The 15,741-nt window shown below is 36.9% G+C and overlaps 1 protein-coding gene across 1 annotated transcript in view; it reads right to left on the bottom strand.

Annotated features, from left to right (window-relative positions):
- Positions 1-1,067: 1,067 nt before the first annotated feature.
- The window catches only part of MTX2 (metaxin 2), an 82,343-nt gene continuing 67,669 nt past the window's right edge, over positions 1,068-15,741 (bottom strand). Inside the window, exon 10 of the mRNA XM_047772942.1 lies at positions 1,068-1,538. Coding sequence (XP_047628898.1) covers positions 1,355-1,538 — 184 coding nt within the window. The 3' untranslated portion in view covers positions 1,068-1,354. The remainder of the gene's footprint in view (positions 1,539-15,741) is intronic.

Below are 15,741 nucleotides of genomic sequence, written 5' to 3'. Positions count from 1 at the left end.
AAAAACATGGGTAACTTGGGAATTTTTATTTTAATAATAATACACATTACAAAATTAATTCAGGAAAGCTATAATAAACAGCACTATGGTCAAAAGGGATTACCTAAAGTTTACGTGAAGAACCTAATACATTCTTTATAAGGCATAAATCTATAATATTAAAAAAAAAATGTAGTGTTCTTTAAAAGCCAAACAGATGCCAGATGGCCTGGGTTTGAATTCCAACCCTACCACTTGCTAATGCTATGACCTTGGGAAAGGCATTACCATTTTGATGTCTCCATTTCCTCTTCTATGAACTGGGAATAATAACCTTCATAGCTTTTTTTAAGGATTAAATGAGTTTAAATGCTCAGTACATAAAAATATAAAATACTATTATACCAGACATTTTCAAGAAATTATTTTTACATTTGACTCTTTTATAACATCCCTGGCTTTTATAAAATATTAGAAAAATTAAAACAAATACAGCATATAATCCTTAATCCTTATATATAAATTCCTATTGATATTTCTGTGAAAACTATCCTCCCTTCTCCACAAAAGGAATAAAACAGCATCATTAAAGTATTCTTGTCTCGGAGTTCCTGTCATGGCGAAGCGGTTAACAAATCTGACTAGGAACCATGAGGTTGCAGGTTCAATCCCTGGCCTTGCTCCGTGGGTTAACGATCTGGCATTGCCATGAGCTGTGGTGTCGGTCGCAGACACAGCTCAGATCCTGCGTTGCTGTGGCTGTGGCATGGGCCGGCAGCTGTAGCTCCAATTCAAACCTTAGCCTGGGAACCTCTATATGCCACGGGTGCAGCCTTAAAAAATAAAAAAAATTTTAAAAAAAAGACAAAAAATAAAATGAAATAAAATAAAAAATGCTCTTAAATGGTAATGTATTCCAGGAGTTAATCACTTGGTAATCATCTGCATCATCTAAGTGTATATTGTTAAGAACATTTTTCTTATGACCAGGTTCACCAAATTATTGCCTTACAAAAGACACTGTTTATTCCATATATAAAGGATCAAAAAGTGGCTTTCAAAAAAATGGGAAATAAATACACCAGCCATACAGTTATTTAACTTTATTTTTATATGCATATACGTGTCAAGAAAACAAAAATTTCAAGATATAGGGTACAACATATCAAATGAAATCATTCAAAATTATTTTAATGTGTACACAAATAACAATATAAAGTACATGTATATGATACATTATATAATTTGTTTTGAGGTTTTGAACAGCAGTATTTTTGGTTTTAAAATTCTGATACCATTATCTATTATATCATTCAAGTAACATATATTTCAAAAGTTAAACTTTTTAAAATAATAACTAAATTAACATATAACTCTAAGACAATCTAATGGATGAGCTGCCTTTACTATGATCTTCAAAATAGTGTTGTTCAATTCTTCTACAGAAAGCAAGGAGGTTGCTATAGTTTTTCACCTTCTCAGAAAGTTCATCGTTGGTCAATTGTGTGGTAAGAATGGTGTACAGATGGCCAAATACCAGTGCATCTAGTTCAGTAGGCCTACAACAAAAGCAGAAACGAGAGTAACACGAACAGTGGAAGAATATATACTATTTTTAAACACACTGTATTCAACTATTTAAAAGTCACATAAGAAATAAATCCTACTCCAACTTCATAGAATTTATTCTATTTTATTGGAGTTTCTGGTATAAGATATGAAAAAAAAAATCTTTTAAACTATCATTTGCTAGTTGTGTATGACTTGCTTCTCTAAAAAGTATCATTTAAATGTGTTAAAATAATATTGGTATAAATAATATTCTTTTATTCATTAGTCACTAATTTATTCACTAAATATATACATAAGGTCTCCAGTGTGCCAGGAACTGAGCCAGATGCTAAATATATAAAAACAAGAAAGATAGGGAGTTCCTTGATGGCCCAGCAGGTTAGGGATCTGGCATTATCACTACTGTGGCCCAGGTCACTGCTAGGGCACAGGTTCAATCCCTGGTCCCAGAACTTCCACATGTTGTAGACATGGCCCAAAAAAAAAAAAAAAAAAAAAAAAAACCAAGTAAGATAGATATTCTAAAATGTGGGCACAAAACACAAATTACCACAATGCAATTTAGTAAATACTTTAATAGAGGCATAACCAAAAGGCTGTCAAAGCGGAGGAATTTCACTGTGGTGCTAGGACAACAAATTGATACCTGATTACCTAATCATATTAACAACATGATTTATTTTTAACTTTACTGCTTTTAAAGTAAACAGCTTTCTGGAGAAGATGTAATCATAAAGAAAGCTTTAACAAAAATATTTCTAGGGTTTTTTTCCCTTTAATTATATATTACTAACAAAAAGATGAAATTTATCTACCTTGCTACTAATGGTCTGTAAGTGGAACATCACAAATTTATATTAAAATAACTACAGTTCACCCTTGAACAGTACTGGTTTAAACTGTGAAGGTCCATTTACATGCAGATTTTTTTTTCAATAAATACATACTATGACATTACACAACCCATGGCTGATTGAATCTGCACATGCAGAACCACAGGTGTTGTAAAGTTATATACATGGATTTTCAATTGTAGCAGAGGGTGTGCATCTCTAACCCCCATGCGTTGTACTGTACTAGCACAGTACTACTAAAAGAAAATGCCATCATTATTAAATAGAACTAATTATAGCTGTCAGTCTGACAGCAATGAAGTTTTGTTTTTTTGGTTTTTTTTGTTTGTTTGTTTGTTTTTTTCCTTTTCTAAGGCCACTCCCGCAGAATATGGAGGTTTCCAGGCTAGGGGTCTAATCGGAGCTGTAGCCGCTGGCCTATGCCAGAGCCATAGCAACGCAGGATCCGAGCTGTGTCTGCAATCTACACCACAGCTCATGGCAACGCCGGATCCTTAAACCACTGAGCAAGGCCAGGGACAGAACTCGCCACCTCATGGTTCCTAGTCGGAATCATTAACCACTGCGCCACGACGGGAACTCCAACAATGAAGTTATCGAAAAAACACATTAGTCCAACTGAAATGTGAAAATATGTTGCAGTAATCTGGTTTGGCAGAATAGATTTTGGGGTCTATCAAATCCTAATTCTGCCACTTACTTACTAGCTATATGGCCTTGATCACTACTGATAAACGATCTCTTGCAGTTGTATGTCTTTATATACATATTCATGCTGCCAATTCCTAAATATTTATCTCGAGTTGGAGTCTCTCCTCTAAAGTTCGCAATCGTACATTTAAAAGTCTACATAACATCTCTACTTAAATAGCATTTCAAACCTGCTTGTCCCCTCATCTTCCCCAAATAAAAGTCACCACCATCTATCAGCTGTTCAAGCCAAAAATCTTTGAGTTACTCTCGAGTCCTCTCTTTCCCCTACCCTCCCATATCAATTAGCAAGCCTGGTGAGACGGAACCACCAAAATATATCCTGAATAGCATCACTTATCTATTAATCTCAACTAAGCCACCATCATCTTTCACTAAGATCAATGCACTAGCCTCCTACTGTGCCTCCCTGCTTCTACTGATGGCTTCTGCTATTTTTTTTAAAAATATCACCAGATCATACCACCCCAAACAAAAATATATTCCCATGAATTTCCATTTCACTTACACTAACATGCCAAACTCCTTATCCAAAGCATACAAATCCTAGATGATCTGGCCCCTGCTTACCTCTTCAGCCTCATCTCTTACCATTTTCAACACAAAACTATTAACTGACTTCGATTCTTCCATTTGAACATAACAAACACTAGCCAGTCTGGGCCTTGAACCAACGAGTCCTGCAGCCTAGACAGGACTTCATATTGCTGACTCCTCCTTGTTTTTCAGAATACAGCTTAAATGTCACATCTTAAAGCCTCCCTGACCACTCAAACTAAAGTGGACATTCAGTTGCTTATTGTGCCTATTTTATTTCTCCAGTGGCGCTCAGAACTAATATTTGTTTATACTTGCCTGTCTTCTTCCACCAGGACATTATCTACTTTTTTTCTCTGTGTCCCCAATACCCAGAACAATGTCTAGCCAAAAATAGTTTCTCAATAAATATGTGATTAGTGAATTAATAAAAGGCACATACTTCTCATACCACACAATAACTATTTAATGTTTCCTCCATTATACTCTAAGTGCTTTAAAGGTAACACTTAATATATGTTTATACCCCCAGTTCTTAGAAAAGTAACTGAGGAACTGAATGGTTATTTGCTGAATGAATAAATGAAATAGAAAAGAAAGCATCATTCCTATTACACTATTAACAGCTAACATCCATTGGTTATCTACTATTCTTTCCTTTGAATATCAAAACAAAAATAGTACCATAAAACAGGAATGTTTTTCTAAACTTTACTATTGAAAAATATTTTGCATTCATCTTTTTTGTTTTCTTCAATGAGTATGGTTCCACATTTCCTTCTCTTTTCAATGCCTTTCAGAGTCTAGTTTCAAAAACATTAATTTTGTCTGAGTGTTCCACAATTTTTCATTCCTAGTACACTATTAACTTGTCATGCATTCATACTAATAGAAATAATCTACATATCCTTTTTTTATACATCAATCACTGATTTTTAGGACTACTATTCAAGTTTGTAAATCAAGCCCCTAGCCATCAACCTGGCATATTTTCCCTTTGAATAGTTTTGAGCAATTTTCCCTTCTTCTTTTGCTTTTTTTTTGGGCTACACCTGCAGCACATGAAGTTCCCCTGCTAGGGGTCAAATCAGAGCTGCGGCTGCCAGCCTGCACCACAGCCACAGCAACACTAGATCCAAACCATATCTGTGAACTACCACAGCTCACAGCAACACCATATCCTTAACTTACTTAGTTGAGACCAGGGATCAAACTTGCATCCTCATAGATACTAGTTGGGTTCATTACTGTTGAGCCACATCAGGAACTCCAATTTTCTTAACTGCTGATTTCTTAATTGAATAAACCTTAATGAAATCCTATTTCTCCCTTGAAATCTTTCTCCTTAGGGTTCCCAAGTATAATTTTTGCATCATTTCTTCAAAATACTTTCCTATCAATATATGAAGGTATATTTTCAAACTTTACCATTTGCTTAATGGTTAATAGTACTTTTTTCTTTTTCAAATCTAACTCCTTTTTCCAATTTCTAATTAAATTCAATCTAGTTTTAATCAAAATTTATTGAGCTTTTTCTTTAAACGATAGGTTTTGTTTGGAAAAGACAGACCTGCAAAGAGGTTATAATGCTTTAGAGTAGTATAACTTTCTATCCTGATCACATTTAGAAAAAAACATATATTTTTCTACTTCTTCCCTATATTAAAAAGGTAACATAAAAGCATCACTTTTAAGTTTTAGTTTTTTATTCCAAATCCACACTCACCAGGTGAAAGGGAACAAATGACCCAATCTTTGTGTAGGTGTCTTAACAGACATCACATCAGCAAGATGGCTTGCATACAACAGAATACAGACTTTGCTTTGAGTAGGATTTTACAAATGTGACTTTATTTAAAAGCTACCAATACCATACATTATGAAGTATAAAAGGCCAACAACTGTTAATATCTACCTTGTATCATTTCTAATTCTTTTCCAGCTCACTTTCCTTTTCCCTTTCCACCATTTAGTGTCTTTGTCCTCTTTCCCCAATCACTATTCTTTTTTTTTTTTTTTGCCTTATAGGGCCACATCTGTGACACATGAAAGTTCCCAGGCTAGAGGCCAAATCGAAGCTACAGCTGGCGGCTTACACAGCAATGAAGGATCCAAGCCAAGTCTGTGACCACAGATCATGGCAACATCGGATCCTTAACCCACTGAGCAAGGCCAGGAATTGAACCCACAACCTCATGGATCCTAGTCAGGTTCGTTAACCCCTGAGCCAAGAAAGGAGCTCCCCCAATTACTATTCTTACTTCAAGATCTCCATCACCTACCTCTTCCTTTCTCTCATCAAGTAAAGCTATTAAGTTTCTTTCGTGAGGCCTCTCAACATGCCCAGTAAGTGAGCTCAGAGAAAAGTTGTTCTAATTTTAGAGGGTAAAAAGAGGATACACAGGGAAATAAAATCTAACATAAGTTAAACAACTGGGTAAAATCAAAAATCAAATCTATTCTATTCTTCAAGCATAAAACTGTTAAGTCTCATATAAAGTACAATTATTTCAAAAAACCTACATCTTAATACCAATTCGTTTCTCAAAGGCAAACTTGTTTTTGTACTTATCCTAAATTTTGAATTTTTCATTACAAGTTTAAATATAACTGTACCCTTACAAACAAAAAAACCACATTTTGATATTTTCACTGAATCACATGCCTGGTTACTAAACTCTGACACCAAGTTTAAATGAGGAGAAAAATAAGTTAGATCTATTATCATGGAGACAGCCTGCATAACAAAACTAACTCTTAAGACAGAATGATGCACTTCAAACAATAAAATATACCCCTTCTGAGTTTTCCAGCTAAGAATTCCTATATCAGAAAGAAAAGCAACTATAACATACTAATATTTGGATATATTTCTTTTGTATTAAAGATTAAACAACTGGAATCAGCATGGCAATCATCACTAGAAATAAGAACACAGCTGTAGAAGCTTTACCTATCAGGATTTCATGATTTGAACTCTATGACCTTTCTGCTTCAGAGATCAAGAGACTTTTATTTTTAAAATCAGATATATAGCATATACATTAATACAACTTAAAATATTTCCAAGCTAACAGCTGTAGTCATTTTTGCTACAAATATCAATAATTCTACCAAAAGATGTATGATATAGCTACATATGAATGTCTATGAAGACATAATAAAAAATAGCAAATAAACCTTTTAAAAAATTATCAATCGGCGGGAGGCAGGATCAAAGGATGTAGAGTTCACCTTCTCCCACAAACACAGTAAAAAAAAAAAACTACATGAAGAATGATTCTTATAGAACATCTACTGAACACTGGAAGAAGACCTCAGACTTCCAAAAAGGGCAAGAAACCCTCCACATAACTGGGTAGAACCAAAGGATTAAAAAAAAAAAAAGGAGAGAGAGAGAGAGAGAAGAAAAAAGGAGAAGGAATCAGGAGAGGACCAGCACTCCTGGGAGAGAGCTGTGAAAGAGGAAAGGAATCTGCATCCTGGGAGACCATGTAAATGATGGGGAGATCAGCTGGGGCAGAGGAGGAGCCTCAAAGCCTCAGAGAAAAGTGCAACAGCTGGTCAGAGGAGGGTAGAGCAGAAAGAGAACAAAACAATACAATCGCTACCATTGCCTGGTACACCACACTCTGAGACACTCAGGCAGAGGCTGGGTGCTGAGGCTTAGGCTTCAGTGGTTAGTTCCTGGGAGAGAACTAGGGTTGGCTGTGTGGAAACAGCCTGAAGGGGCTAGGGAGCTGTGTGCCACAGCCAAGGGACCATGGCAAGAGGCCTGGACCACAAGAAGCAAGGCACCACTGTTGAGGAGTAAGAGAAGTGGCGGGTAGGACCACCATAGGAACTTCTTTCTCTGCATACATACAGGCTCTTGGGCAGCAGGGTGCCTCTTGTGCAGGCTCCAGGGACAGGTGCAAACCACCACAGCTATCTCAGACACCAGAAGTGGGCAGGCCCACCACCACTAAGAGTCCTGTGACCTGGCACTGCCTATGGCCCCAGTCACCTCAGGGTCGCCACCACAGAGGGCCCAACAACCAAGCACCGCCTGTTGCCCTCACCTCCTTGGGAACACACACGCCCGACTGTTGCCACTGCCAAGGGCTCTGGGTGCCTCCCCCACCTCCCTGTAGTTGCCACCATTGCCAAGGGCCCAGCAACCAGGTGCCACCTATAGGCACTGCCCATTGCCCCTACCTCCTGGAAGCATGTGCAGGCTGCACATCTGCACACCCCCATCAAGGGGATAATGAACTGCACACAATTGAGGAAAGAGACAGCAAGCATCCAAACCAAAAGCAGCCCTCATACTAGTTAACCCACACAAGCTACCCAGGAACACTCCAACAAGTAAATAATCCTCCAAGACTACAGCAGATAATTGTTTTCCCTAAACTCAGAATAAGAAAAAATAAGCAAAATGAAGAAGCACAGGAACGACTCCCACTTAAAAGAACAGGAGAAAAAGCAAGCAATGAAAGAGACCTCTACAGTCTAACAGACACTGAGTTCAAAAGGGAGGTAATGAAAATATTAAAGGAAATAAGCACAGCTATCAAGAATAATGCAGATTACTTTAAAAAGAAACGAGAAACTATGAGGAGCCAAGAAAAATTAGAAAACTCATTTGCAGAGATGCAAGCTGAGTTAAAGGCTTTGAACAGCAGAGTGAATAATGCAGAAGAACAAATAAGTGACTTGGAAGATAGAATAATGGAAATCACCCAATCAGAACAACAGGTACAAGGCCAAATGAAGAAAAAAAAAAAAAAGCAATATAAGAGATCTATAGGATAATATAAAGCATGCCAATCTACACATAACAGGGATTCCATAAAGAGAAGAAAAAGAAAAGAAGATTGAAAATGTATTTGAAGAAATTTATGGCTGAAAACTTTCCAAATAATCTAAAGAAGGAAACATATCCTGAAACAGGAAGCACAGAGGGCCCCAAAAAAGTTGAACCCAAACAGACCTACATCAAAACTTATTATAGTAAAAATGGGAAACGTTAAAGATAAGAAGAAGATTCTAAAGGCAGCAAGAGAAAAACAAAGAGTTAATTATAAGGGAACTCTCATAAGGCTATCAACTGATTTCTCTACAGAAACACTAGAGCCCAGAGGAGATTGGCAAGATATATTCAAAGATCTAAAAGGGAAAAAATCTGCAACCTAGCTTACTCTACCCAGCAAGATTATCACTTGAAATAAGGAGAAATAAAGAATTTCTCAGACAAACAAAAACTAAAAGAGGAGTTCCCGTCGTGGCGCAGTGGTTAACGAATCCGACTAGGAACCATGAGGTGGCGGGTTCGGTCCCTGCCCTTGCTCAGTGGGTTAATGATCCGGCGTTGCCGTGAGCTGTGGTGTAGGTTGCAGACGCAGCTCAGATCCCGCGTTGCTGTGGTTCTGGTGTAGGCCGGTGGCTACAGCTCCGATTCAACCCCTAGCCTGGGAACCTCCATATGCCGCGGGAGTGGCCCAAGAAATAGCAACAACAACAACAACAACAACAACAACAAAAGACAAAAAAAAAAACTAAAAGAATACAGCAATAGTAAACCTATCCTAAAAGAATTACTGAAAGTTTTCATCTAAATAGGACAGAAGGTACAGGATGGAGAAAATCACAATTGAAAAATAATCATTTAAATAAGCCAGTATACAGATTAAAAAAAAAACCCTATTTGGAGTTCGCATCATGGCTCAGTGGTAATGAATCTGACCAGCATCCATGAGGATGTGGGTTCAATCCCTGGCCTTGCTCAATGTGTTAAGGATCTGGTACTGCCGTGAGTGGTGGTGTGGGTCTCAGACAACACTTGGATCCCACATTGCTGTGGCTATGGTATAGGCCAGCAGTTACATCTCTGATTTGACCCTTACCCTGGGAACTTCCATATGCTGCAGGTGCAGCCCTAAAAAAATAAAACAACAACAACAAAAATCCATTTGTGAAAGTGATGATAAACACAAGGAACCACAAAAGGATAATCATGAAGATGTAAAAAAGGACATCAAAATCATAAAATGTGAGGAAGCAGAGTAAGAAAACCAGACCCTTTTTTTTTAAGTGTTTGAGCCTATGTGACTATTCGTCTAAAGCAAGCAGACATAGAAAAATTAACATACTTGAAAAATGGGACAACCAAAAAACAAAAACAAACTATAGATTCACGAAAAACAAAAAGAGGGCGCAAGCATAAGGTAAAAGGAAATCATCTAACCAAAAAAAAAGAAAGGAACAAAAGAGAAACACAGAATCAAGTGGAATACATGGTTTAAAATGGAAATAAATAGGAGTTCTAGCTGTGGAGCAATGGGATTGGCAATGTCTTGGGAATGCTGGGACACAGATTCAATCCCCAGCCCATCACAGTGGGCTAAGGATCTGGCGTTGCTGCAGCCACGGTGTAGGTTGCAACTGCAGCTCCAATTTGATCCCTGGACCAAGAACTCCATATGCTGTGGGGCAGCCAAAAACATAAGGCAATAAATATATATTTAATAATAATTACCTAAAATGTCAATAGGCTAAATGTGCCAATCAAAAGACAGAGTGTTGGATTGGACTGTTTAAAAAAGAGCCTATACTTCCTCCAGAAAACAACAGGTTCTAGTCTTAATTCTGCTAATTCCAAAAATAAAACATAGGATATTGACATTTTTAAAAAAAGAAAAAAAAGAGACTACAATATGTTGCCTACAAGAGACCCACCTTAGGGCAAAGGACACATATAAACTGAAAGCCAGGGGATGGAAAAAGACACTTCATGCAAATGCAAATGACAAGAAAGCAGGAATCAAAATACTCATATCAGACAAAAGAGACTTTAAAACAAAGGCCATAAAGAAATATAAAAGAGACTATTTAATGATAAAAGGATCAAGTCAAGAGGATAGACACTAATCAACAAATATGCTCCTAGTGTAGTAGCATCCAAATACACAGAACAAATACTAACAGACATAAAAGGATAAACTGATGACAATACAATAATTTTAGGAGACTTTAACACTCCACTCACATCCATGGACAGATCTTCTAGACAGAAAATCAATAAAGCAACAGATATCCTAAATGGCACAACAGAACAGTTAGACTTAATTGATATTTTCAGGACTTTACATCAAAAAAAAAAAACCCAGAATATACATTCTTTTCAAGTGCACATGGAACATTCTCTATGATTCACCACATTGTACATTCTCTATGATTCACCACACACTGAAGCACAAAACTAACTTCAACAAATTTAAGAGTATACAAATTACTTCAAGCATTTTCTCTGACCACAACAGTGGCATGAAACTAGAAATCACAGGAAAAGAAATGAGAAAAAATTCATTACATAGAGGATAAACAACATGCTACTAAAAAACCAATGGGTCAACAAAGAAATAAAAAAGGAAATTTAAAAATACCTTGAGACAAACGACAATGAAAATACAATACAAAAATCTATGGGATGCCACAAAATCAGTTCTTAGACGAAAGTTCATAGTGATACAGACCATCCTCAAACAAACAAGAAAAATCTCAAATCAACAACCTGACCTACCAACTAAAAGAATTAGAAAAAGAAGAACAAATAAAACCTAAAGTCAGCAGAAGGAATAAAATCATAAAGATCAGAGAGGAAATCAATAAAATAGAGATTTTTAAAAAATAGAAGAAAAATCAATAAAACCAAGAGCTGTTTCTTTGAAAGGTTAAACAAAATTGACAAAACCCTGGCCAAATTCATCAAGAAGAAAAAAGAGAACCCAAATAAATGAAATAAGAAATGAAAAGCGAGAAATTGCAACTGATACTGCAGAAATACAAAGAACCTTAAGAGAATACTATGAACAATTAAAGGTCAAGAAATCTGACAACCTAGAAGACATGGACAACTTCTAGAAATATACAGCCCACCAAGACTGAATTAGGAAGAAATAGATAATTTGAACAGACCAATCACTAGAAATGAAACTGAACACTTAATTAAAAAAAAAAAAAAAATCCCTACAAACAAAAGTCCAGGACCAGATGGCTTCACAGGCAAATTCTACCAAACATACAGATCCTTCTCAAACTCTTCCAAAAGACTGAAGGAGAAGGAACACTCCCAAAGACAACTTATGAAACCACCATCACCCTAATACCAAAACCAGACAAAGACACTACCAAGAAAGAAAATGACAGGCCAATTTCTTTGATGAATAGAGATACGAAAATTCTCAATGAAATTTTTGCAAACCAAACCCAGTAACACATAAAAAAAGGTTATACACCATGACCAAGCCATATTCATCCCAAGTTCAAAAGGATGGTTCAACAAAAACAAATCAATGTAATACCCCACATTAATAAAAGAGAAGTAAAAAAACTACATGATAATCTCAACAGATGCAGAAAAAGCATTTGACAAAATTCAACATCTATTCACAATAAAAACTCAAAGTGGGTATAGAAGGAACATATCTCAACAAAATAAAAGCCATATATGACAAACGCATAGCCAATACAATACTCAATGAAGGAAAGCTTCCCACTAAAATGTGGAAAAAGACGAGGATGCCCACTCTCACCACTTTTATTCAATGTAGTATTGGAAGTCCTAGCCACAGCAATCAGACAAACAAAAGAAATAAAAGGTATCCAAATGGGAAGAGAAGAGGTTAAACTGTCACTGTGTGCAAATGACATGATAATATATATATATATATATAGTAAAACCCTAAGGGAGTTCCTAAGTGGTTCAATGGGTTAATGATCTGGCATTGCCACAGCTGTGAAGTTTGGATTTGATCCCTGGCCTGGGACCTTCCACATGCAGCAGGTGTGGCCAAAAGAAGAGATAAAAGATAACCCTAAAGACTCCACACAAAAACTACTCAATCTGATAAATTAATTCAGCAAAGTAGCAGGATACAATTTTTTTTTTTGTCTTTTTGCCTTTTCTAGGGCCACTCCCTCAGCATATGGAGGTTCCCAGGCTAGGGGTGGAATCAGAGCTGTAGCTGCCAGCCTACACCAGAGCCACAGCAACGCGGGATCTGAGCCACGTCTGCAACCTACACCACAGCTCACAGCAACGCCGCATCCTTAACCCACTGAGCACGGCCAGGGATTGAACCCACCACCTCATGGTTCCTAGTCGGATTCGTTAACCACTGAGCCACGACAGGAACTCCAGGATAAAATATTAACATTCAGAAATCAGTTACATTTCTATACACTAACAATGAAAATTAGAAAAGGAATTTTTTAAAAAATATTTTAAAATCGCACCAAAAATATATATTTACAACTAGGAACAAATCTGACCAAGGATGTGAAAGGCTTATACGTATGCTGACAACTATAAAACATTTAAAAAGGAAATTAAAGAGGATTCAGAGAAATGGAAAGATACCCCATGTTCATGGATTGGAAGAATTAATATTGTTAAAATGGCCATATTGCCCAAAGTAATCTACAGATTTAACATGAGCCCTATCAAATTACCAATGGCACTTTAAACAGAACTAGAACAAATAATCCAAAAATTTACATGGAACCAAAAAGACACAGAATTGCCAAAGCACAGAATTGCCAAAGCAGTTCTGAAGAAAAAAAAAAAAAAAAAGCAGGAGCATAACTCTCCCAGACTTCACACAATATTACAAAGCTACAGTAACAAGACAGTGTCGTATTGGTACAAAAACAGGCATACGGATTGATGGAACAGAACAGAATCAAGAGCCCAGAAATAAACTCTAAATGGCTTAAAGATTTAAATATAAGACAAGACACACCATAAAACTCCTAGAAGAAAACATAGGCAAAACGTTGTCTGACATCAACCATACGAATGTTTTCTTAGGTCAGTCTCCTAAGGCAATAGAGATAAAAACAAAAATAAACCAATGGGACCTAGTCAAACTTACAAGCAAAAAACTAAAAACACAACATATGGAATGGAAGAAAATAGCTGCAAACAAGGCAACTGATAAGGGCTCAATCTCCAAAATATACAAACAACTCATACAACTCAAACTCAACAACAAAAAAAACAAACCACCCAAGTGAAAAATGGGCAGAATACCTAAACAGACACTTCTCCAAAGAAGATATACAGATGGCCAGTAGGCACATGAAAAGATGTTCAATATCACTAATTATTAGAGAAATGAAAACTGAAACTACACGAGGTAACAACTCACACTGGTCAGAATGGCCATCATTAATAAGTCTACAAATAACAAATGCTGGAGAGGGTATGAAGAAAAGGGAACTCTCCTACACTATTGGTGGGAATGTAAATTGGTACAAACACTATGAAGGTTCCTCAGAAAACTAAATATGGAACTATCATATATATGATCCAGCAATCTCACTCCTAGGCATATATCTGGACAAAACTATAACTCAAAAAGATACATGCATCCATATGGTCATAGCAACACTATTCACAATAGCCAAGACATGGAAACAACCTAAATGTTATGTGGTTTATATACACAATGGAGTACTACTCGGCCATAAAAAAGAATGAAAAATGCAAATTTGCCACAACATGGATGCAACTAGAGAGTCTCATACTAAGTGATGTAAATCTGATAGAGAAGGACAAATACCATATGACATCACTTATAGGTGAAATCTAAAATACGGCACAAATGAACTGATCTACAAAACAGAAACAGACTCAGACTTGGAGAATAGACTTGTGGTTGCAAAGGGGGAGGAGGGAAAGAGTGGAATGGAATGGGAGTTTGGGGTTATTAGTTTCAAATTATTACATTTAGAGAGAATAGGCAATGAGGTCCTACTATACATATATATAGCACAGGGAACTATATCCAATCTCTTGGGATAGAACATGATGGAAAATAACATGAGAAAAAGAATGTTTATGTATGTATGACTATGTCCCATTCCACAGAGTAGAAATTGGCACAACGCTGTAACAAAATCAACTATATTTTAATTTAAAAAATTATCGATCTAAAAGTCAAGAGATTTTTTTCAATAGTCAAGAAAAGATTAGAATTCTTAGCAAATCACCAAGGTTAAAATGCTAATTTAAACCCATCTTACACTAGGTTACAGAATAGCTGATTCTGATATTCTAAAATTGTAACTTTAAAAAAAATTGGGGGAGTTCCCGTCGAGGCTCAGTGGTTAACGAATCTGACTAGGAACCATGGGGTTGTGGGTTTGATCCCTGGCCTTGCTCAGTAGGTTAAGGATCCAGTGTTGCAGTGAGCTGTGGTGTAGGTTGCAGACGCAGCTCGGATCCCGTGTTGCTGTGGCTCTGCCATAGGCCAGCGGCTACAGCTCCAATTAGACCCCTAGCCTGGGAACCTCCATGTGCTGTGGGTGCAGCTCTAGAAAAGAGAAAAAAAAAATTCAGTAGTTCCCATTGTGGTTCAGCTGGTTACAAGCCCAGGAGACACAGACGCAGCTTGGATCCAGCATTGCTGTGGCTACGGCTGTGGCCAGCAGCTGCAGCTCAGATTTGATTCCTAGCCTGGGAACTTCCTAATAACACAACTGCAACCCTAAAAAAAGCAAAAAAAAAAAAAAATTCATTCTTTGCCTACGTTAGATATTACTTTTCAAATTACAAAAAAAAATTTGTCTTAATGAACATGAATTACTCTATTTACATATATATGTTTATATTTATATGCATATACATATTTAATCTATATCCCTCAGTCACGCCTATGCTTTACAAATATTTCATTAAATTTTAAAAGTTCATAACAGTGTTTATCCATTCAACAATATTTTTTATTATTTAGTTTTATTCACTTTTCTAAGTTCCCAGAGTAACATCTGATATATATGTCTATATAGATAAGTATGGCTACACTTCATGGTTTTTTTTGTTTGTTTGTTTTTGTCTTTTTGCCATTTCTTTGGGCCGCTCCCACGGCATATGGAGGTTCCCAGGTTCCTACTCCACAGCCACAGCAACTCGGGATCCGAGCCGCGTCTGCGACCTACACCACAGCTCACGGCAACGCCGGATCCTTAACCCACTGAGCAAGGCCAGGGACCAAACCCGCAACCTCATGGTTCCTAGTCGGATTCGTTAACCACTGCGCCA

The sequence above is a fragment of the Phacochoerus africanus genome, chromosome 3 (genome assembly GCF_016906955.1).
Source record: "Phacochoerus africanus isolate WHEZ1 chromosome 3, ROS_Pafr_v1, whole genome shotgun sequence".
NCBI lineage: Eukaryota > Metazoa > Chordata > Mammalia > Artiodactyla > Suidae > Phacochoerus > Phacochoerus africanus.
The sequence above is the reverse complement of the archived record's forward strand: the minus strand, read 5'-3'. Positions and strand labels throughout refer to the sequence as shown.